General features: G+C 43.7%; 1 protein-coding gene across 2 annotated transcripts in view; it reads left to right on the top strand.

Annotated features, from left to right (window-relative positions):
- Positions 1-18,549, top strand: part of CUNH10orf90 (chromosome unknown C10orf90 homolog) — an 86,697-nt gene extending 68,148 nt beyond the window's left edge. The window contains exons 6-8 of one of the 2 annotated variants that reach the window (XM_032281988.1): positions 13,735-13,798; positions 17,444-17,543; positions 17,632-18,549. In XM_032281988.1, the coding sequence (XP_032137879.1) occupies positions 13,735-13,798; positions 17,444-17,543; positions 17,632-17,670 (203 nt within the window). In that variant the 3' untranslated portion in view covers positions 17,671-18,549. The remainder of the gene's footprint in view (positions 1-13,734; positions 13,799-17,443; positions 17,544-17,631) is intronic. The other variant, XM_032281989.1, reaches the window with a different exon arrangement.
- The last annotated feature ends 4,880 nt before the right edge of the window (positions 18,550-23,429 follow it).

The raw sequence follows: 23,429 nt of genomic DNA, 5'->3' as shown, positions 1-23,429 counted from the left end.
ATAAACCACTCCCATGAGTCTTTCCAAGAACCTTTAAAGAAGGGTCCAGGCCAAGCACAGTGGCTCATACATATAATACCAGCATTTTGGAAGGATGAGCTGGGGGAACAGCTTGAGGCCAGGAATTTAAGACCATCCTGGGCAACAGAGCGAGACCCCATTTCTACAAAAAAACAAAACAAAAATAACAAACAAAACCCCTGCTACTCAGGGAAGGCTGAAATAGGAGGATCCCTTGAGCCTGGAAAGTTGAGGCTGCAGTAAGCTATGATTGTGCCACTGCACTCCAACCTGGGCAACAGAGTGAGACCCTGTCTCAAAAAAGAAAAGTTTTTAAAAAATGATTCTGCTCCCCTACTGGGTGCAGAGGAACCAAATCTTAGCACAAGTAGCTTGTCCCAGAGGACACAGCACCAAGCAAAGGCCTAAGGTGACCTGACGGTTTTAGATTTATACATGAGAAAACTTTATCATGTTATTGAGGCTCAGGCAAGCCAAAGAAATCATTATATATACATCATAAAGGTATGATGTTTAATTTTCTAATGCTCATATTGTTTTTTTGTAAAAAGAAGGAAACTGAATTTCCAATTGTGTTTAGTGAGGTAATTAAGAATTTGACTCATTACGTCCTAGAGACTGGATGAAGCTGCCCATCTTTCAGCTGATTTGCCTTCAACTTCAACAGGGTGTTCATTGCAGAAAATAGTCTGCGTCACTTTGTCCGCCACTGTTGAGCTCCCCTGGGGGGAAATGCATGTTTTGGGCAACTGACAGGAGTCCTCCACTGGGATTTATGCTGTAAATTTCTGGTCTTGAGTAAGAATCTGGTTAGTTTGAGAGTCTCTTATCCTGTCCACTTTGAGTGACCTGAATTTGCACAGGTGGATCTTGTTGTTCCATTGGTCTTTGGTACTATGGGCAACCTGAATTAGGAGGTGATGTATGCCAGCCTTCCTTAGCAGTTCCTGTAGCTTTTATGGAGAACCCTGTCTCTTACTGGATCTCTTGAAGAGTAACCAGCTGGTAAATAAAAGTATTAAGCGCTGGATATCTTTTGGCCATAGGAATGGAGTGCAAACGGGAAAAACCAGGAATATTAGGGGCTTAGAAGAGACTTTCCTGTCCTCTAGGAGTTCATGTGCCACTTGGGGAGAGAGTTGGTCAGGCAGACAGCTGTAAACCACATCTAGAATCATATAGGAGAAGACCCCTTGGGAGTCAGGAGGAGAAGGGGACTGAGGACAGTGCTGCTGGGTCCAAGAGATAGAGAAGCATGGACTCAGGAAGTACAACAAGACTCCATTTCTCTCCAAAAATGTTTTTCGTAGACATGGTTGACTTGGGGGTCTGGAATCCTTCAGGTGGGGAAACAAAGTTCTGGTCCTGGGCCTCATCTGCCATAGTGCATCAGGGATCTCTCCTTAGAAGATCTGGGGAGGCCTGTGGCTGCCAGTGTTCATGGCAGGGACTTCTCTTCACCACCTCCCCACCAAGGGTGCAGACCCTTTATCAAATCCATCCAGTAGCTCTATAGCACCCTGTCTTTCCATGGAAGCTCCGAGATGGTGACCCCACTCTGAGCTCAAGCTCAAAGGTAAATTTCTATGTGCAAGAGAATGATCTACCCTTCATTTACCAGGAAGCCCTATACACCTTGCTTCTCAAACTGAGTATGAAAAAGGAAATTGATTTTTCTGGAGACCCTCTGGCTTATTTTTTATTTAACTTTATGTTCCTTCACCAGAAAGGTCTGAGAGCCTTGTTTGTCCAAATTGTTATATCAGCAGCTCTCTCATGTGTCTGGATAGTAATTGGCACATGGCGTCACTTTCATATCAATACCAGCATCTGTGAGGCTTCCACTCACCACCAGGGTTCTGTAACAAGCTACCTGTCACATGCAACTGTCATTCAGTGGGATTCTACAGAAGACTAGGAGTGATTTTAGATACATCAGGATGTTTCAAAAATGAGAATCCAGCATAAGATTTTATCATGAGAGCACTTCAGAGCCAAACCACCTATGAGTCGTTAACTCACCTTCATATGGTATAGCCTGTGCTGTTTAATTTCCAGAGGGGTGATTTGGTCCAAGATAGACCACTCCCCTATTGCCTACATCAAGAAAATTAGAGGTTCCACCATGGTGAGCTGAACAGAAATGATGTACAAGTTTAAACCCTGAGAACCATGGATTTAAACCCTGAGAACCATGTTGGAATTAATCCAACAGCCAGCAGGAGAGACCCAGTGGCTTTGAAATTGCATAATCCATAGGCTAATGATGTTAGAATACACACATGTTGGGGGTTTCCTTAAACACACCCCATTTCCATTCTTTCGTGAAGGTCCAATCTTTATTAGGATATTCAGAGAAGTAGAGACTTGATGTCTACATTCAGCCTGGTTTGTTGACTCCTGCTGAATTCTCTCTAACTGCTATCTCTTGGTTTTGGAGTTTCTAAGATAGTGGAAGTAAATGTCTAAAACATTCTTCAGAGTGCTCAGGGTGACTTCAGAAAATAGGCTTCTGGAGGGCATTGTCCTAATAAATCATGTGAACTTGATTATCATTTAGATTACCTGTTCAGTACATAAAATGAGGTTTGCAGTCAGAGCTGTAGATAAGGGCTCTGCATGGAGAAAAAATGCCGAGCCCCACAAACAACCAGTCATGCTGGTGGCAGGGTGATCTTCGCTGCCTTCTGGTGACACTGTCAACTGTCTGAATGTCCAGGACACTTGTCCTTGTGCATGTGTGTGTGCCTGTGTGTGCATACCAATGATGTGAGCATTACAGTAAACACCCACATGTGTTTATAGAGATTAGTGGGATATTTAGACTTTGACCTTACTAGAGTAGCTCTCAGAAGCACCCAAATCTTGGTACCTGGTTGTTTGCTGACTTTGACACCAGCAAGGGCTTGAGGAAGTCTGGCCTTACCAAATTAAATTAGCAACAGACACTGCAGTTTGGATCCAATAATGAGGCAGGTGCAAAAGACTTTTGGGGGAAAAAAGTATTTTCCAGGAATACAGACGTGGGCAATTTACCTTAATAATTTTATTGGGAGAAAAAAACCTCCTCTATTTGAATGATCATTTGAGGTAAACACAACTGCAGCCTCTTCCCTCCCTATCAGTGAATTAGAATACATCAAACTTCAAGGAAAATCTTCAAGATACCCATAAGCAGGCTGAAAAGTGTTCTCACCTGCCACTTTAATTTTATACAGGCAGAATTTCCATTAAGAGTAATTTTATAGATAGGATTTCTCTGTTTTTTTTTTTTTTTTTTTTTTTTCTTAACAAAGCTCATGCAGGGGGTGGGTTTCCATCTCATGAAGTGAAATCCCTGTGGGTCATGCTGAACGTGTCCTGAAGGCAGCTACAGCCAGGTTGAGGAAGACTGGGGTGTGCAGGTAGCCATGGGACCCTTCTACCCTGCACAAGTAGAAACTGAGTTGTGGGGCCAGGAGAGATGAAACGGATGACTCATCTCTTGCTGCAGCCGGCTCCGGCTCCGTGTTGTCCTGGGCCGCCCTTTCACCCACCCCCACCCACTACAGGCTATTGGGGGAACATCTCCGTCTACTTCATGACCCAGCTCAAGTGTCTCCTGCTATAGAGTCTTCCCAGCTGCCCCTCTTCCCTGGTGGACCTGACCACTCTCTCCTGAGGTCTCCTCTCACCCTGTGCAGACTTTGCTGTTGGCATCTGAAGGCCTTATTTATCTCATTCTCATCCTGGGCTCTGAGCTCTTTGTCTTATTTATCTTTGTGTCCCTACCACCTAGCACCAAGGAGATAAAAACTTAACAATTGTCAAATGAATGGGTTGCTTAGACCCAAAGCCTGGGAGCCATCCTTGATTCATCTCTCCTGGCCCCTTCAACCCACTTTCTACCTGTACAGGGCAGAAGGGTCCCGTGGCTACCGGCATGCAGCCATCTTTTCCCATCCAGGTGCAACTGCCTGACCTGTCTTGCTGCTGCCATTTTTGTATCTCCTCCACCTAGTTCATGTTTTGAAGAGCTACTGTGGTCATCTTTTAGCAATGAACATCAGAACTCATGTTTTAAACTCCACATGGCTCTCCATCTCTCTTACTCTGAAGGCAAACAAAGTAAGAGAGTAACAGGCTGGCAAAGCTCCTTAAATGGGTTTGCAAAGCCCAGCATGGGTGGTTTCCAGTTGCAGGGCATGTTGGAGTCATCTGGAGATTTTGGTTGAGATTCTAATGCCAACACACAGGAACCTTTGTCAAAATCCCCAGGCAGTTGTAAGGCGTCATTTGGGTGGAGTCACAAAGTCGTCTTAGCTCTTGCCTCTGCACTCTCCCTCCCACCGCAACCTCGATGGCTCTCTTTCAGTTCCTGCTGCAGGAGCTCATTGTGCCCTTCTCCCAGATCCTCCCACACCTGCTCTTCAGGTCTTGGTTTAAAGACCTCCTCCCCTACGGGGCCTTCTTGCCTCCCCAGTCCCCCTTTGACACATGATGGCGTTTCATTTTCATCAGAGCATTTGCTGGATACTTTAGCTGGTTTGTGACTTGTCCAGCTTCTCCCTAAACAAATGAAATCTCATGAAGGGAGGATATTATCTGTTATTTTTGTTTCTGAGCATCCCCTACCGACACAACTGCTCTTTCAATGTAGAAGGAAAAAGAAAGACATACCTGAGAAATGAATTTTGGATTGGTTTCATGGGAAACAGAGGAATGCTTGGTCAGGGCTCCCAGAACATGATTTCTGTAACCGTGAGCTATTCCCTCTCTCAGAGTGCCCAAAGCTGCTCAGGGGGTTCTGTTCCTTTCACTAAAGTGAGGTTAGGAGCTGTTGGCAATGCACTTGCTCTATTTCAAACCACTTCCTCACCTCTCTTTCCTCCAGGCTAGGAAAGACTCTGCTACTTATCAGATAAGCTTGGGAACCATTAGGAAAACTCAAAGTCAGCAGCATCCAACCTGCGAACACTTCCCCAGGGGTGTGGGCTGAGGTCACCAGTGGGGAAGGACCCCTTGGACACAGTCTTGCTTGTTTTGCGCCTAACATGGGCTGCTGGGCCCAGAATCAAAAGTTCTGTGTGGCACAGCAGGCTGAGCAGAGTGAGAAAACACAACAGGGAAGGGTCAGAGAGCTCCACATTTGCTTTTGTTTCCTCTTGGAAATCAAACCAAAGCTTAGTTGTGGTATCAGGTGCTCTAAAGAAACAAACTGGAAAAAAAAAAAAAATCTAACTTCCCAGAGTAGACCACAAGCAGTTGAACCAAGATGATCAAAATCTTACAAAAGCTATCTGTAATGTTTTTAATCCCCTCAGGATAATGTCTGTCTACCCTGGCCTCACCCTAATCTTGAGTAGCTCATGAGGATTGCTAAGCTGGACTTGAGTCTTGTTCTTTGTACAAGGTTTCTTTTCCCTATGTGACTGTCAAGAGTCACATATTTGCTTGCCCAAAGGCCTGATTGACTGAAGCTGACATTTCCTTTTTTCTTGGAAATGACATGGGGGTGTTTCTGTGGCCCTTGGCTCTGACCTGGTGTTGCCTGGAACTGGGGACGCTGGGTACTGGGAGGCATCTGGGACTACTGCAGTCTCCATGGTGATGTTGTCTTCTCACTGCTCCTTCTTGCAAATTGCTCTAGAGAAAGCTGGGAGATTTCCTTGTCCTTAGAGGCCTCACACCTAGCGTAAGGATTTTTCTTTGGGTAGGGTGACCTTGTACCTGGCACTTCCCCCAGAAAACCATGATTCTGTTGCTAAAAGGAAGCATTCAAAGGCTTTGCTCTCCATAAAGTAAGTTAGTTGCTAACATTGTACTTCACACCCTTATTGAATTTGTCAAGGTCAACCTTGTTGTTGGTCAGTTGTCAATACAACCACTTAGTAGGAAATATTCCGAATTCTTTTTCTCATTTCTCCTTTTTTTAAAAATTTATTGCATTTTAGGTTTTGGGGTACATGTGAAGAACGTGCAAGATTGTTGCATAGATACACACGTGGCAGTGTGATTTGCTGCCTTCCTCCCCTTCACCTATATCTGGCATTTCTCCCCATGCTATCTCTCCCCAACTCCCCAACCCCCACTGTCCCACCCCTATTTCCCCTCAACAGACCCCAGTGTATAGTGCTCCCCTCTCTGTGTCCCTGTGTTCTCATTGTTCAACACCTGCCTATGAGCGAGAACATGCGGTGTTTGATTTTCTGCTCTTCTGTCAGTTTGCTGAGAATGATGGTTTCCAGGTTCATCCATGTCCCTACAAAGGACATGAACTCATCGTTTTTGATGGCTGTATAATATTCCATGGTGTATATGTGCCACGTTTTCCCTGTCCAGTCTATCATCGATGGGCGTTTGGGTTGGTTCCAGGTCTTTGCTATTGTAAACAGTGTTGCAATGAACGTTCGTGTGCATGTGTCCTTATAGTAGAATGATTTATAATCCTTTGGATATATACCCAGTAATGGGATTGCTGGGTCAAATGGAATTTCTATTTCTAGGTCTTGAGGAATCGCCACACTGTCTTCCACAATTGTTGAACTAATTTATACTCGCATCAACAGTGTAAAAGTGTTCCTATTTCTCCACATCCTCTCTAGCATCTGTCATCTCCAGATTTTTTAATGATCGCCATTCTAACTGGCGTGAGATGGCATCTCAATGTAGTTTTGATTTGCATTTTTCTGATGACCAGTGATGATGAGCATTTTTTCGTATGTTTGTTGGCCTCATGTATGTCTTCTTTTATAAAGTATCTGTTCATATCCTTGGCCCACTTTTGAATGGGCTTGTTTGTTTTGTTCTTCTAAATCTGTTTTAGTTCTTTGTAAATTCTGGATATCAGCCCTTTGTCAGATGGGTAAATAGCAAAAATTTTTGCCCATTCTGTTGGTTGCTGATTCACTCTAATGACTACTTCTTTTGCTGCGCAGAAGCTGTGGAGTTTAATTAGGTTCCATTTGTCTATTTTGGCTTTTGTTGCTAATGCTTTAGGTGTTTTCGTCATGAAGTCCTTGCCTACGCCTATGTCCTGAATGGTTTTGCCTAGATTTTCTTCTAGGGTTTTTATGGTGTTAGGTCTTATGTTTAAGTCTTTAATCCATCTGGAGTTAATTTTAGTGTAAGGCATCAGGAAAGGGTCCAGTTTCTACTTTCTGCACGTGGCTAGCCAGTTTTCCCAACACCATTTATTAAACAGGGAATCCTTTCCCCATTGCTTGTTTTTGTCAGGTTTGTCAAAGATTGGATGGTTGTAGATACGTTGTGTTGCCTCCGAGGCCTCTGTTCTGTTCCATTGGTCTATATCTCTGTTTTGGTACCAGTACCATGCTGTTTTGATTACTGCAGCCTTGTAGTATAGTTTGAAGTCTGGTAGTGTGATGCCTCCAACTTTGTTCTTTTTGCTTAGAATTGACTTGGCTATGCGGGCTCTCTTTTGGTTCCATATGAAGTTTAAGGTGCTTTTTTCCAGTTCTGTGAAGAAGGTCATTGGTAGCTTGATGGGGATAGCGTTGAATCTGTAAATTACTTTGGGCAGTATGGCTATTTTCACAATATTGATTCTTCCTAACCATGAACATGGGATGTTTTTCCATCTGTTTGTGTCCTCTCTTATTTCGTTGAGCAGTGGCTTGTAGTTCTACTTGAAGAGGTCGTTTACATTCCTTGTTATTTGTATTCCTAGGTATTTTATTCTCTTTGTGGCAATTGTGAATGGCAGTTCGTTCTTGATTTGGCTCTCTTGAAGTCTGTTATTGGTGTATAGGAATGCTTGTGATTTTTGCGCATTGATTTTGTATCCTGAGACTTTGCTGAAGTTGCTTATCAGTTTCAGGAGATTTTGGGCTGAGACGATGGGTTCTTCTAGATGTACAATCATGTCATCTGCAAATAGAGACAATTTGACTTCCTCCTTTCCTTTTTGAATATGCTTTATTTCTTTTTCTTGCCTGATTGCTCTGGCTAGAACTTCTAGTACTATATTGAATAGGAGTGGTGAGAAAGGGCATCCTTGTCTAGTGCCAGATTTCAAAGGGAATGCTTCCAGTTTTTGCCCATTCAGCATGATATTGGCTGTTGGTTTGTCATAAATAGCTTTTAATATTTTGAAATACGTTCTGTCAATACCTAGCTTATTGAGGGTTTTTAGCATAAAGGGCTGTAGAATTTTGTCAAAGGCCTTCTCTGCATCAATAGAGATAATCATGTGGTTTTTGTCTTTGGTTCTGTTTATGTGGTGAATTACGTGTATAGACTTGTGTATGTTGAACCAGCCTTGCATTCCTGGGATGAATCCTACTTAATCATGGTGGATAAGCTTTTGGATGTGCTGTTGAAATCGGTTTGCCAGTATTTTATTGAAGATTTTTGCATCTATGTTCATCATGGATATTGGCCTGAAGTTTTCTTTTCTTGTTGACTCTCTGCCGGGTTTTGGTCAGGATGATGTTTGTCTCATAAAATGATTTGGGAAGGATTCCCTCTTTTTGGATTATTTGGAATAGTTTCAGAAGGAATGGTACCAGCTCCTCTTTGTATGTCTGGTAGAATTTGGCTGTGAACCTGTCTGGACCTGGGCTTTTTTTGGGTGGTAGGCTCTTAATTGCTGCCTCAACTGCAGACCTTGTTATGGGCCTGTTCAGGGTTTCAGCTTCTTCCTGGTTTAGGCTAGGGAGGAGGCAAGTGTCCAGGAATTTATCCATTTCTTCCAGGTTTACTAGTTTATGTGCATAGAGTTGTTTGTAATAATCTCTGATGATGGTTTGAATTTCTGTGGAATCTGTGGTAATATCCCCTTTATCATTTTTTATTGCATCAATTTGGTTATTCTTTCTTTTCTTTTTTATTAATCTGGCTAGTGGTCTATTTTGTTGATCTTTTCGAAAAACCAGCTCCTGGATTTATTGATTTTTTGAAGGGTTTTTTGTGTCTCTACCTCCTTCAGTTCTGCTCTGATCTTAGCTATTTCTTGTCTTCTGCTAGGTTTTGAGTTTTTTCAATCTTGTTCCTCTAGCTGTTTCAATTTTGACGATAGGGTATCAATTTTAGATCTCTCCTTGCTTCTCATGTGGGCACTTATTGCTATATATTTTCCTCTAGAGACTGCTTTAAATGTGTCCCAGAGATTCTGGTATGTGTGTCTTCATTCTTGTTGGTTTCGAAGAACATCTTTATTTCTGCCTTCATTTCATTGTTTATCCAGTCAACATTCAAGAGCAAGTTGTTCAGTTTCCATGAGGCTGTGCGGTTCTGAGTTAGTTTCTGAATTCTGAGTTCTGACTCAATTGCACTGTGGTCTGAGAGACTTTGTCATGATTTCCATTCTTTTGCATTTGCTGAGGAATGATTTATTTCCAATTATGTGGTCAATTTTAGAGTAGGTGTGATGTGGTGCTGAGAAGAATGTATATTCTGTGGATTTGGGGTGGAGAGTTCTGTAAATGTCTATTAGGTTTGCTTCTTCCAGGTCTGAGTTCAGGTCCTGGATATCCTTGTTAATTTTCTGTCTGGTTGATCTGTCTAATATTGACAATGGGGTGTTAAAGTCTCCCACAATTATTGTGTGGGAGTCTAAGTCTCTTTGTAAGTCATTAAGAACTTGCCTTATGTATCTGGGTGCTCCTGTATTGGGTGCGTATATATTTAGGATCGTTAGCTCTTCTTGTTGCATTGATCCTTTTACCATTATGTAATGTTCTTCTTTGTCTCTTTTGATCTTTGTTACTTTAAAGTCCATTTTATCAGAGATGAGAATTGCAACTCTCCATTTGCTCTCCATTTGCTTGGTCAATCTTCTTCCAACCCTTTCTTTTGAGCCTTTGTGTATCCTTGCATGTGAGATGGGTTTCCTGGATACAGCACACCGATGGGTTTTGGCTTTTTATCCAATTTGCCAGTCTGTGTCTTGATTGGGGCATTTAGTCCATTTACATCTAGGGTTAATATTGTTATGTGTGAATTTGATACTGCCATTTTGGTGCTAGCTGGCTGTTTTGCCCATTAGTTGATGCAGATTCTTCATTGTGTTGATGCTCTTTACCATTTGGCATGTTTTTGGAGTGGCTGGTACTGGTTGTTCCTTTCTATCTGTAGAGCCTCTTTCAAGAGCTCTTGTATAGCAGGCCTGGTGGTGACAAAATCTCTGAATACTTGCTTGTTCGCAAAGGACTTTATTTTTCCTTCACTTATGAAGCTTAGTTTGGCTGGATATGAAATTCTGGGTTGAAAGTTATTTTCTTTAAGGATGTTGAATATTGGCCCCCACTCTCTTCTGGCTTGTAGGGTTTCTGCGGAGAGATCTGCTGTGAGTCTGATGGGCTTCCCTTTGTGGGTAACCCGACCTTTCTCTCTGGCTGCCCTTAGCATTTTCTCCTTCATTTCAACCCTGGTGAATCTGACGATTATGTGCCTTGGGGTTGCTCTTTGTGAGGAATATCTTTGTGGTGTTCTCTGTATTTCCTGGACTTGAATATTGTCCTGCCTTGCTAGGTTGGGGAAGTTTTCCTGGATAATACCCTGAAGAGTATTTTCCTGCTTGGATTCATTCTCTTTGTCGCATTCATGTACACCTATCAAATGTAGATTAGGTCTTTTCACATAGTCCCACATTTCTTGGAGACTTGTTCATTCCTCTTTACCCTCTTTTTTCTCTAATCATGCCTTCTCATTTTATTTCATTGAGTTGATCTTCGACTTCTGATATCCTTTCTTCTGCTTGGTTAATTCGTCTGTTGAAACTTGTGCATGCTTCGTGAAGCTCTCGTGTTGTGTTTTTCAGCTCCGTCAATTCACTTATATTCCTTTCTAAGTTGTCCATTCTCGTTAGCATTTTGTGAAATCTTTTTTCAAGGTTCTTAGTTTCTTTGCATTGGGTTAGAACATGTTCTTTTAGCTCACAGAAGTTTCTTACTACCCACCTTCTGAAGTCTGATTCTGTCATTTCATCACACTTATTCACCATCCAACCTTGTTCCCTTGCTGGTGAGGAGTTGTGATCCCTTATAGGGGGAGAGGTGTTCTGGTTTTGGATGTTTTCATCCTTTTTGCGCTGGTTTCTTCCCATGTTTATGGATTTATCTACCTGTCGTCTTTGTAGTTGCTGACTGTCAGATTGGGTCTCTGAGTGGACGTTCTGTTTGTTGATGAGGAAGTGATTTCTTTTTCTTAGTTTTCATTCTAACAGTCTGGCCCCTCTGCTCTAGGACTGCTGAGGTCCACTCCAGACCCTGCTTGCCTGGGTTTCGCCTGCAGCTGCTGCAGAACAGTAAGGGTTGCTACCAGTTTCTTCTTCTGCTGTCTTTGTCCCAAAAGGATACTCACCAAATATCAGTCTGATCTTTCCTTTATGAGGTGACTCTTTGGGTATACAGGGATTGGGGAGCTGCTTGAGGAGACAGTCTGTCCTTTATAGGAGCTCAAGTGCTGAGCTGTAAGCTCCGTTGTTCATTCAGAGCTGCTAGGCAGGTATGTTTAGGTCTGCTGCAGCAGAACTCATATACCCCTTTTTGTTCCCAGGTGCTCTGTCCCAGGCAGTTAGGGCTTTCTTTATGAGTTTCCATTGTGCTGCTGCCTTTTTTGCTTCAGGGCTGCCCTGCCCAGCAAGGAGGCAGCCTATTCACTGTCTGCCTGCAGAGGCTTTGCTAAGCTGCTGTGAGCTCCGTCTGCCCAGCTGCTGTGTGAACTTCCCTGCAGTCCTGTTTATATGGGTGTAGTTAGAATTGCCCCGGCAATAGTGGCCCACCTCTGTATTGGCGGACTCTCTCTGTAATGGCAGGTTGCCTTGGCAATGGCAGGCAGCCTCAGCAATGGCGGACTACCTCCGTAGTGGTGGAGTGCCTCGGTAATCGCTGACGCCCCTCCCCCACAGAGCTGGATGGTCCCGAGTTCAGCTGTGCTTGCTGTGAAACTCTCAATCCAGAGAGTTTCTGATTGCTGTTCTTTTGTGGGGGCGGGACCAGCCATGCCTGATCACGTGGCTCCCTGCCTCAGAGCCTTTTTTTTCTTTTTTAGTTGAACAGTCAACTCTATCCCAGGTGTTCCAGTCGCCTGTTAAAAAGGCGCCGGGATCTGTGTGATTTCGCTTGCGGCAACTCACTGTGCCAGCTTAAACAGCGGCACTGAGATTCGTGGTGCTTTTTTTTGCCCACAAATCTCCTGGCCTGGCTCCCTGTTCAGTCCCCTCTTTAATCAGATGAATGTGTGACTTCTCAGGGCTCCAATTGCCAGCCAAAAGGGCACCTGGACCAGTGTATTTTGTATGGAGAACCGCCGGCTGGGGCGCCGACAAAGCAGCGGCACGGGGCAAAGCAGCCGTGCCGGCCAAAAGAACCCCGCCGGCCACAACAGCCGCGCTGGTGACCCGTGGGGCTCCTCCACCTTGGAATCTCCTGGTCCATGGGCAATAAAAATGCGGCATCCACTCACCCTCTGCGCTTTCACTAGGAGCTGCAACTCCGAGCTGTTCCTAAACGGCCATCTTGGATCTTCCCCAATAAATGATTCCCTCATTTCTCCTTTGAATCTTGTCTTTGAAGTTAAATGATGCTGCCATATTCTTTTTCATGTTTGAATAACCAGACAGAGGACAAGCTCAGCCACTCTGTTTTTGTGTGATGTTTCTCCAGAGATGAAGAAATTTCTTAGGAACCTTGGTTCTATCCTACCTTCTTAGATATTCCTAGAAAATTCTGTCTATTCTCAAGCCTGAGAAATATTTGGTTGCTCCACTGGATTGATGAGCAAAGGGACAGGCCCGGGTTGAGAGGAGATGAATAGAAACACCCAGGGCTTCACTGGGGATCACGGGAAACCCACTCCAACTCTGCTGCTTGGCAAGGGGCTAAGTTGCCTGTCTGCTTCTGCTGGGTGAGCAGGTTACTGCCCAGGTGTTTTAGGAAGCATGGCAGTTGCTCAAACATAGCCCCATGCAACAGGCACTCCACAGCATTTACATATTCCTTTGTTAATCTACATGGCTGAGTGTCTCGTGGGAAATGAGTTATTGCAACAGTCCCCTTTCACCTTTTGCAAAAGGACATACACTTTTTTTTAAAACACACACCATTTTTAAGTGCACCATCTGTGAACATCATTACGATTAGAGATATGTACTTAGAATGAAAAGGATCCCAGTCTCATAGTGATTTTTAGCTACTGTGTACTTTCTTAATTAAAGAATACTGAGCACACACAATTATTTGTTGTTGTTCGTTACCTTTCCCGACCTTAGGAAGGGGGCAAGGTGGTCTTCGTCTTGTAGAGGCTGAGCAGCTCTGATGGAGGGCTGTAGACAACAGTGAAACCTCCTCCTTACAAAATGCCCTAGGGATAGCTGGGGGATTTCCTTGTCCTTAGAGGCCTCACCGACCTAGTGGAGGGACTTTTCTATTGAATGGAATGACCTTGCAACTCTGGCACTTTCCTCAGAAAACCATGACTCTATTGCTAAAGGAAGCATTCAGAGGTGCTGCTCTCCATAAAGTAGGTTAGATGCTAACATTGTACTTCATGTTCTTATTTAAGTATTATCAAGACCAGCCCTGTTGTTGGCCAATTGTCAGTAAAACCACTTACGGTGCATCAGTCTCTACAGTGTCCTGCTTAGACTCAGGATATGGCTTAGAATAAGGATCAAATAGCAGAGTATGTACTAAATCCACCACAGTGTTTCTCTGGAAATATGCGAGATTCTATGCCTTCTGAACTTAATTATCTTTCTGTTTTTTCCAGATAACTTGTTTAAACCCAAAGAACGGTGCATTTCAGAGAAGGAGATGCATATGCGATCTAAGAGGTACTTGGTTATTGTGTGGTGTGCAAAGAAGTTAGCGGCGGGGTGGGCTGGTCAGGTGGATTCAAGTGCCCTCCAATGGGACCACCACTTCTGGGTCCATGGTTAAGGTCTGAGGTCTTTTGGGCTGCAAATCTGATAAAACGGCTAAAGTGAGTACGGTAGTTGAAGTGTGCTTTTGAATGTTAATGCTGCTCTTGGAAAAACCTTAGGAAAGTGGTAGGTCTTGGATTCTGAACCAATCCAGTAATTGGTCTCGAAGAGATTCCCAGACTCTGAGCTGGAACTCCTGCACATTCCCATTGTCACTCTGGGCAGGAGCTATTTGCCACTGCACCTTTGAAGGCAATTTTATGATGGGGAGAGAAGCTATTTCTCCCGAGGGTCTGGACTGTGGCAGGAACTGAAGGAAAGGATCCAAACTTGGAGGCAGATGGCACTTGGGAGCCAGTGGAGACTTGGAGGGGCCATGAGCTGGGTTTCCTGGTGTTCCATCTCCAGCAGACCTGGCAGCCATGCTGCCAGGACATCCTCCCTATTCTGTTTGACCGGTGGCTGTTCAAGACTCCCAGTAATTCTCACCAATCTGGTGCACACAAAGGCTGCCATTCTTTCTGAGATCTGGCCTCTTAACCAAAATGTAATAGCTCAGCAGTGTTGGCCAAGTTCATGCAAGTAAAATGTCATTAGTTTATAATAAAATATCTAGCACAGGGAGGAATTATAATAATTAAATCAAATTGATAGCACACTTAAAGAAACCATTGAAATAGGAAGAATACTTTTCTCTCCACTTCAGGCATACAATTTCTGCTTTTGCTATGATTATATTATTTCCACGGTGATTAGATAACTTTGATCATCTATTGGGAGCCTCTTTGTAAATAAGGAAGTGAAAACGAGGAAAAGGGAGACATCCCATTAAAGACCTGATTCGTAGCATTCTAATTGGGGTTTTTAAAGGGCCACTGGGCTTTAAGACTTGCTATTTCAGAAGTACAAAGTTGCATATACCTCATGCCAGAACCATTCCCTTTTCAATTTACTGAAAATTTTCAGCCAAATCCTCCCCTTCCAGTCCCCAAACCCAAAGCCACCATTATGGAGCCTTGCAAACTAAGCAATTAAAATAATAGATCTCAAAGCAGCATAAATAGTCAGAGAGTATTGCCCTATCATTTTACTGAAGAGGAAACTGAGGCTCAAAGAGTACAAGTGGGCTAGGTGATGTTGCACCTCGAGTCATCGGCTTCCCCAAGCTGGTCTCTTCTGGTGGATCTGGCAATTGGGTTTCTGCTCTGCTCTGTGGATTGTACCCTGGGTGGGCTCTGACTCTGGCTCACCCACAGAATCACGTGGAGCTTTCCTTTTTTTATATTCTTTGCTATTAATTATATTGTTAATTACATATTTATTTGAAACATGCAAACAATGGAGATAAAGCTGAAGTCCCCTCATGAACAGCAGTTCCCCTTCCCGTTCCCAGTCCACTTTCCCTGCCCACCCCCAGCCCCTCATATACCCACAGTGATCTCTCCTGTGGATTCTGTCAGGCCTTTCTCTTTGCCTTAAAATAGACTTTTATTTGTGCATATATAGTTAAATGACTTTTAGCCGTGAATGTTATCATACTACTCATTATCTTTTGATAGCTTGCTTTTTCACTTTGTGTCTGTGAGTCCCTTCTGTGACAAACAGATTATTTTCCTTGTTGGTTTTGACTGTCTGCAGAGTGGTCCATTGTATAGATGGAAGTTCTTTTAAGAAAATACTGAATCAGAAGTATTTGATTCAGTAGGACCTAGGAGCCTTTATTTTAGACTTCCCAGATGTATTTGTCAGGGTTCCCCAGAAGGACAGAACTAATAGGATATATGTATATAAAAGGGAGTTTATTTGGGGAATTGACTCACAGGGCCACAAGGCAAAGCCTCACAATATGCAAGCTGGGGAAGAGAGAAGCCAGTAGTGCTCAGTCTGAGTCCAAAAGCCTTAAAACCGGGGAAGCCAACAGCGTAGGCTTCAGTCTGTGGCCAAAGGTCTGAGAGCCCCCAGCAAGCTACCAGTGCAAGTCCAAGAGTCCAAAGGCCAAAGAACCTGGGAGTCTGATGTCCAAGGGCCGGAGGGGCAGGAGAAGGAGCATCCAGCATGGAAAAAGAAGGAAGCCAGAAGACCCAGCAAGCAAGGTTGCCCTGCCTTCTTCTGCTTTGTCCCAGCCATGCTGGCAGCTGATTAGATGGTGCCCACCCACATTGAGGGTGGGTCTTCCTCTCCTAGTCCACCGACTCAAATGCCAACCTCCCTTGTGACACCCTCAGAAACACACCCAGAAACAATAACTTGCCAGCCATCCAGGAATCCTTCAAGTCAATCAAGTTGACACCTGATATTAGCCACTCTGCCAGGTGATTGAGATGGTCAGTATCAGAAAGGTCAGTCTATACGGATCGGAGGAAATGCCCACTGCAGAGCTTTGAGACATGCCCGTTTTCCTACAAACTCCCTTACAGTTTTCCTCCTAGTCCTTTCTAGAATCATTCCTGAATGTGGCAATTATGTGTTCATTTTTTCATGCATTCATTCAACCCATGTTCATGCCTACAGGATGCTAGACACTCTGCTAGGCACGAGCATTTCCAGGATCTCACTCGTAGCTTGATGTCATATGGTTGAGTGATAGCGTTGTGTAGTAAGAGTCAAACAGATCAAGGTTCAAATCCCAGCCCACCGCAAGCCAGCCAAGGGACTTCCTATCAGTCTCCTGATCTCACTGTGGCTTGGGTTTCTCATTTGTATAACCGTGGGACACTATATGCCTCTTCCAACTGTGGTGAAGATGAAAAGAAATAATTCATGTCAAACAATTCAAGCCTAGTGCCCAACACCTAAGCAAAGACTGTCATCATCATTTTTCTACATGGTCCTTATCATTTTAATGGTGGAACATCTCATCTATATCTTGTCTGGCTTTCAAGCACAAGAGAGAGAAAGATGTTTTAGCCGAGTGTCACACATACAGCAACCCAAATGCTCAGGCTACAGTGACTCTGATGTGTCCGTGGATTATAGTGAAATTTAGCTGGCATCAGAACATGAAGTGTCTGCTAGAAAATAGGAAAGAAGTGTCCAGAGGAAGATCCTTTGGGCCCTCAGTTAAAAGTGCAATAGATTGGGAGGTAAAAACACACACACTCATATGTGATTTATTCCAGTATTATAGTTCCTGCCACTTCCATTTATTTGTTGTTCCTTTTCTAAGTCACAGGAAGGCAAACACTGAGTGGTAAGAAGGTATTTGGAAACCAGTTTACTATCAGAATACTAAAACAGTAGGTTTAGAATCCTTCATTTTATGATTAAGTTATTATCATAGAGAATGGAGGGACAGAAACATTGACTGCTAAATAAGCAGCTGGCCTCTCCAGCTTTGCCCCTGGTGGGACTGGACAAAGTGCCATCCCCTGCCTTGCAGCGGCTTCTGGGTATGGTTAGGAAAGCCCTTCGTCCTGGCATCCTGCAGCTGAGAGCTAGCCCATAAGCAGCGGTCTTCCCTTTGAAATGTACGAGCCTGCCGACAGGCCAGGATGCAGCCCCACGGCGGAGCCCGCTGTCAGCTACCATCCCAAATGTTTTCCGAATCTGTTTCAGAATCTATAATAACTTGCCGGAAGTTAAAAAGAAGAAAGAAGAACAAAGGAAAAGGGTGATCTTACAAAGTAACAGACTCCGTGCCGAAGTCTTCAAAAAGGTAATGGCCTCGTTGCCAGCAGGTGTGATGTGTGTGGGGCACAGATGCCGAATCTGAACTTGACATCTTTGTTTCCCTTTTGCTCTAGCAACTGCTGGACCAACTCCTTCAAAGGAATGCGGTCTAGCCGCAGGCTGCGCTGCTGGCCGTGCTACCTGGACCTGGGAGGACTTCACATGCCGGATAACCCATTAAACTTAGCATTATCTTCATCATGGGAAAACACTTATTTTACTTTTGATTTTTTTTTTCCATAAGGAAAACATCACTTCCTGAATTACTGCCCAAGCCAAACATAAACAATAATCCTGGAGGAAACTGGCCAGGAATCTGTTGTGGGGAAACCCCCTCGACGTAACCCACTAGATCCAGTCCCCTTCGTGTTTCTGCTTCTGAATTGTACCTTTTGCTTCTGATTTCTTCTCCCCTGCTGTTTCCTGCCAATCAGAGAGGCCTTACAGAAGCAAGTTTGCTTAGATCCCTGGGAAATATTTTACATCAAACCTTTGGGATCCAAACCCATCTCCTTTTAAGTACCAATCCCAACACCTGACAGTTATGCAAATGCAAAAATGTGTGTCATCATAGAGCATATTTTAAAACTTTCTGACCATGTGCACCACCCAGTGCTAGAGACTGGCTTGGAAACCAGTGGGTGCAATGCCCGAGGCTGTGGAACAAACAGCCCGTCCCTTTGTGACCTGGAACAGTCAGAGTGGCCCTCAGCCACCCCCGCCCGCAGCACCATTCCTCACTAGGGAAAAGAATCCATTTCTATGGAAGCTCTAACGTAACTTCAGTGTTTTCTACAACACTCCACGCCCTGCCCCATTAAAAAAAAAAAAAAAGTTGTTTTGTTAAGAAATAGCCTAATGGCTCCAACTTTGCTTATCCGTTCTTTCAAATGTTTATAATATACATTATTTATAAATATGTGTGTTTGGGGAGCTAAGAACAAGCTAGTTTTTACAATACAAGTGGAAATAAATGCAATTATTATAAACATGCAAGTATTTCCCTGTTATGTATTCTGTTATGAAGTAGACAGCCAAGATAGAGAACATAAGGTATAAAATGCTGCCCAAGGCCCAGCAGGTACCACCGACCTGCTCCCCATCCTCTTCCGCTTCTGACCACCATGAAAGTCCTTGTGCTTCTAGATGCTCCAGTGGGGAATGTTGCCTCGTAGACAGCTGGTAAGAGAAAAGCTGGGAAAACCATTGAGAGCAAGATTTAGGATCCTGAAGACTCCAAATCTTACCAGGATTCTCCCTGGGAATGAAACGAAAGTTTTGGGGATGGAGAAGGAGCCCGGTGACACCTCTGTCCTTCCCTGAAGCTGTCACCCTTCCTTCCCTCCTCCCACTGCTATACATACTGTCCTCTCTGAAATGCCTTTCTCTTACCCATCTGCTGCAAACTGTTTAAAATCCCACCCTGGGGTCCTCTCCTGACACCATGTCCTCTCTGCCTTCTTTCAGTATGAACTAGAGACCTCACATCAGCACGCACTGCATTAGACCCGTGCCTTCCTGCCCACACAAGCGCCTGACAACACTGTGAAGCATGGAAGCTCGGGAACCCAGCTGCCTGGTTTCCAATCTTGGCTGCTGCTCCCTGGAATGTGGCCTTAGGCAAGGCTGTCAGTCTGGGTCCAACTAGGAAAGAGAAACCACACAGGCATTTGAATGGAAAAGTTTACTATATTTAATCATTAACCTTAATAGCAGATTAGAGTAGTGAAGGTTGGCTAGAAAGTAGTAAAGAAAGCCCTGAAGAATATGGGTGGGTACAGCAGATACAAGGAGTCCTAGAAAGAGTGTCCCTCCTAGCCCTGGGCTGAGAGGGAACCGCAGTGACTTGGAGGTGATGGAGAAGTTTTTGTGGTGGCATGCCAATGGAACTTGTTGAAAATCTAAAAGTCTCTCTGGAACTTGCCAGAGATCTGCCCTCTAGGATGCACAAGGAGCTATCTCCTTGGAGGCACTGCTGCAAAACCACCTCAGGGAGGGGGCTGGGGAAGCAGCTGGCTATGAGTGCTGCTAGCCACTTGCCACCTGCAGGGCCTAGTGCTGGAGCTGGCTGAGCAAATGCACTATCTCTGGGAAGCTGCACCCTTTTCTCCCACAGTTTCTCTCTCTCAGTTTCTCTCTAGCATGCTCTACTGGCAAAGCCTAACATTGTGTCAGCTGGCTAAGGGAAAATATTTAAAGGGCCTGGTTCCATTTTAACAGAGCAGGCAAAAAGGGTGAATTTGGAGGTGAGAGAGAATATAATCAATATCTGGCACAGCAAGTTATTTAACCTTGCCTTTGTTTCCTCAACCACAAAATGCAGACAATTATAGTGCTCCCTTCATATGGTGGTTATGGGAATTGAATAAGTCAGTGAGTGTTGAAGGCTTAGAAGAATCGCTAGCCTAAAGCAAACACGTCATGAGTGTTTTCTATTCTAAGTAGAGGTGGAAGTTAAGACTGTCTTGGGAAACCTAAGAGCACAAGGGCTGTGAGTTGCTCCTCCTGTAATCCCTCAACTTTGTAGTGAGTGCTACACAAGACCATTAAACTCATGCATACTGCTACAACAACATCAGCCAATGTAAATAGGGTGCTTCATAAATTCCTTCATTTTATGTTCTTCTCATTCTCAGAAACCATTTCGGCAGGGTCACAAGCTTACCTTCAGGTTAATTTCTACTTTCTTGAACTCGTTAAGTCTCTTCCAGGATGTCACACTGAATTTCTATTTATACTTTAAGTGATTTCTTAAAAAACATTTAAATCAAATATATGATATTAGTTAAAGACAGTCTTTCCAGATAAAGATCCTGCACATGGCAAGATATGGTGGCTTATGCCTGTAATCTCAGCACTTTGGGAGGCCAGGATGGAAGGATCACTTGAGCCCAGGAGTTCAAGACCAGCCTGGATAACCTGGTGAAACCCTGTCTCTACAAGAAATAACAAAAATTAGCCAGGCTGATGTTTTAATTTTTTGAAGAGACAGGGTCTCCCTATGTTGCCCAGGCTGGTTTCAAACTCCCAGCACATCTCTTCTTATTTTTCAACATCCTCAGAGAGTTCCTAAAGCTTTTCCCAATCAATCATTTAAACTCAGGGCCCAACCACTTCTAGACTGTTCTATGACACTTTTCAAGAAGTGGATTTATGTTATTTGACATTTAAAGAGAGAATGGAATGCCTGTTGGAGCCAACCTTCAAAAATGCCCACAAAGAATCTCATCCCCTTTGCAAATCCAATGCCCAACCTTAAAATCTAAAGAATAAACAAACATCAGTTTGAGAGGAAATGCCACTGAGTCACGTACTTCTGAGAGCAGGTCTTAGCTAAGGTGGCTAGGATGGAGAATTAGGGGAGGTATATGACAGCTGGTGCTGGTCTTTCCTCTGGGCAGCTAGCTCAGGACAAAGCTGGAAACTAAGGTTTGGGTGTCTGTTGCACTAATTTTTTTTTTTTTTGCTTGTTATTGTCATAGTTGTCTTTCAATGCTGAGAAAGGAATTTCAGATAGCCAGTATTTCTTTTTTGTTATGAAAAATGTTAGCAGAGATATAATGTAATAATATTATAATTCATACAAAAGGAAAGCCCTGAAGAATCGTAGCCGCTGTCCTTTATATTTCACTCAGGAGCTGGTTACCCATTTTCTGAATTCTGTTATTAAAATCAGACTTCAGGGAATACTTTGAGGATTTGGAAAATTCTAAATAGAATTTGCCATTGTAACTTCAATCATTAAATTCTGTTCTGGAATAGATTTATTTACATCTGAGTCTGTTTCAGTTCTGGCCTAAAACAATTCTTCAGTGATATAGCCAGCAGCAAGGGGTAAAGATGGTTGGAGGATTTCATGAGCTTAGACCAAGAAACATCTGAAATAATGTGAGGTGCCCAGGTGGCGACAGCACCAGGCCATCTCACTGTGGTCTCCGTGACTTCATGTCGAAGGAGCAATTTCTATTTTGGTTGTTTTCTCTGCCAGCCGGTAATGGAATAATGGAAAAACAATTGCCTTGGTTTTGTTAGACAGTGTCTAGAGCCAACCAAACTTCCTGGAGGTTCGCGCGCTCCCTGAGTGAGTCAGCAAATGTTTGCTCCGTTGTAACAGGGCTCTTTGAAGGAACTATTTGTGAAACAGCCAGTTGTGGGACAGCGGTTAAGACTTTGATGCCTTAAGCTCTCCCATGTCAACACTTGGTATAAAAGCTGCAGGCAATGGCCTGGTCTCTGACTGCATCCAACGACCAACGGTCTGACTAGGAGGCACGTCGGAGGCAGAGCAAGAGAGGAGGAAGTGGGGTGGGGTGGTCACCCAACAGGAGGTATCTGACAGTTGGTACGTGAGAGCTCTGGGTTCAGGAAATACAAGAAAAATTCTCCACTGTGGGTCTGTGTGAGTGTGTCTGCATGAGCATTAAAAGCAAAGGAAATAGTCTGTTCGGTGATTAAAATGAGCTCATTAGCAGAGGGGTCTACATTATAGAGTCCACTGTATATGTGCTTTTATCAACACTTGATAATTACCCACAAATGTCTAGCTCTAATAGAAACCTTTTGGAAGTGGCTATCAGTGGCTGGAACAGCCCATACCGGGGACTGAATGGCTTTGGAAATCTCCCCAGCCTTCTCCTGAGTGTCCCATGCCGATGGAACATTTCCCTACTCAGGCAGGAGAGCAGGCTGCCTGGAAGTCCCTTGCTGTTCCATCATATCTCCCCTGTCTCCCCACAGTCGCTGCTTGTTTGGGAGTGGGGGACTCCTTTGCTCACACAGATGTTTCAGCCACATGGAATGGAGCCACGACTTTGGTGTGTCACTTCTGAAATTCGAGGATTATTTTTCAAGTCATGTCAATTGCCTCAGGCACCATTTTGATCCTGAGACCCCCAAGAGACGGTCTTAGTAATTGCCTGGAGTGCGTGTTGGGCAGGGGGGTTGGAATCCTTCTATTTTTCTTCCTTCTCTGAGGTTTTCCCATACACATTCTGGATGCGGCCATGAGCTGCCAAGGTGCAGGCAGCAACATGGCGTCAACCCGTGGCCCATCTCTTAGATCTTTGCGCATCAGGAGCTTGCAGAGCGGAGAGGGGAGGAAGAGACCGGACCAGCCTCTAGAATCTTAAAAAATGCCGGGTTATTCTTATCAAAGCTTAAAAGGAAAGAAAAGGCAGCTTATGATCTGAATTGCCACTGAGAAAAAAAAAAATGAATGTCTTTAAATCATTTTTATTAAATAGCACCAAGAGCAAATGGCATTGGAAAAAGTGTCCTTTTGATGACTTTCAGAGCATTTTTCCTCTGTTTAAACATCTCTACTTTCCTGACATGCCTGAAATGGTACAACAGCTGTAACTAACATCAGGGAAAAGATATTACAACTGTCACCCATGTTAACTCCATACGCCGGGTAATATCCTTTCATCAAAGCCAGTGGGGCTGCCTGCTTTACCTGCCCAGTGATGTCAGTGAGAGGGAAATTATAAATCTTTTCACAGCTGCCGATTTATAAAGAAAGAAACCCACACTTTTGTGTTATATCCACTATGGTTCCTCTTGACTGATGTTATCACATGGGTACCAAAGGAATTAGTGATGACAGCCCGCTTACCGGGTACACGTTGCCAAATATGTGCTTAACATTAAAAGCTACTGATTGCATAGACAGAGGTTTTGTGTTTGTTTTTGTTTAAAAATATACCCAAAGGCGAGTAAAGCCAGATTTAATTATTATATGCTGACATAATTAAAATACCCAGTCTTGTTCTCTCAGCTGACATGTTTGTTAAATCAAAATGACAGAACAATTCAGAATATTTGTCTGTTATTGGTTATTTTTTCTTTTCTTTTTTTTTTTTTTTTTTTTTTT

Source organism: Sapajus apella, unplaced genomic scaffold (genome assembly GCF_009761245.1).
Source record: "Sapajus apella isolate SASKATOON/1434 unplaced genomic scaffold, GSC_monkey_1.0 scaffold13, whole genome shotgun sequence".
Taxonomy (NCBI): Eukaryota; Metazoa; Chordata; class Mammalia; order Primates; family Cebidae; genus Sapajus; species Sapajus apella.
Note: the sequence above shows the minus strand (reverse complement) of the source record. Positions and strands in the feature narration are given on the sequence as shown.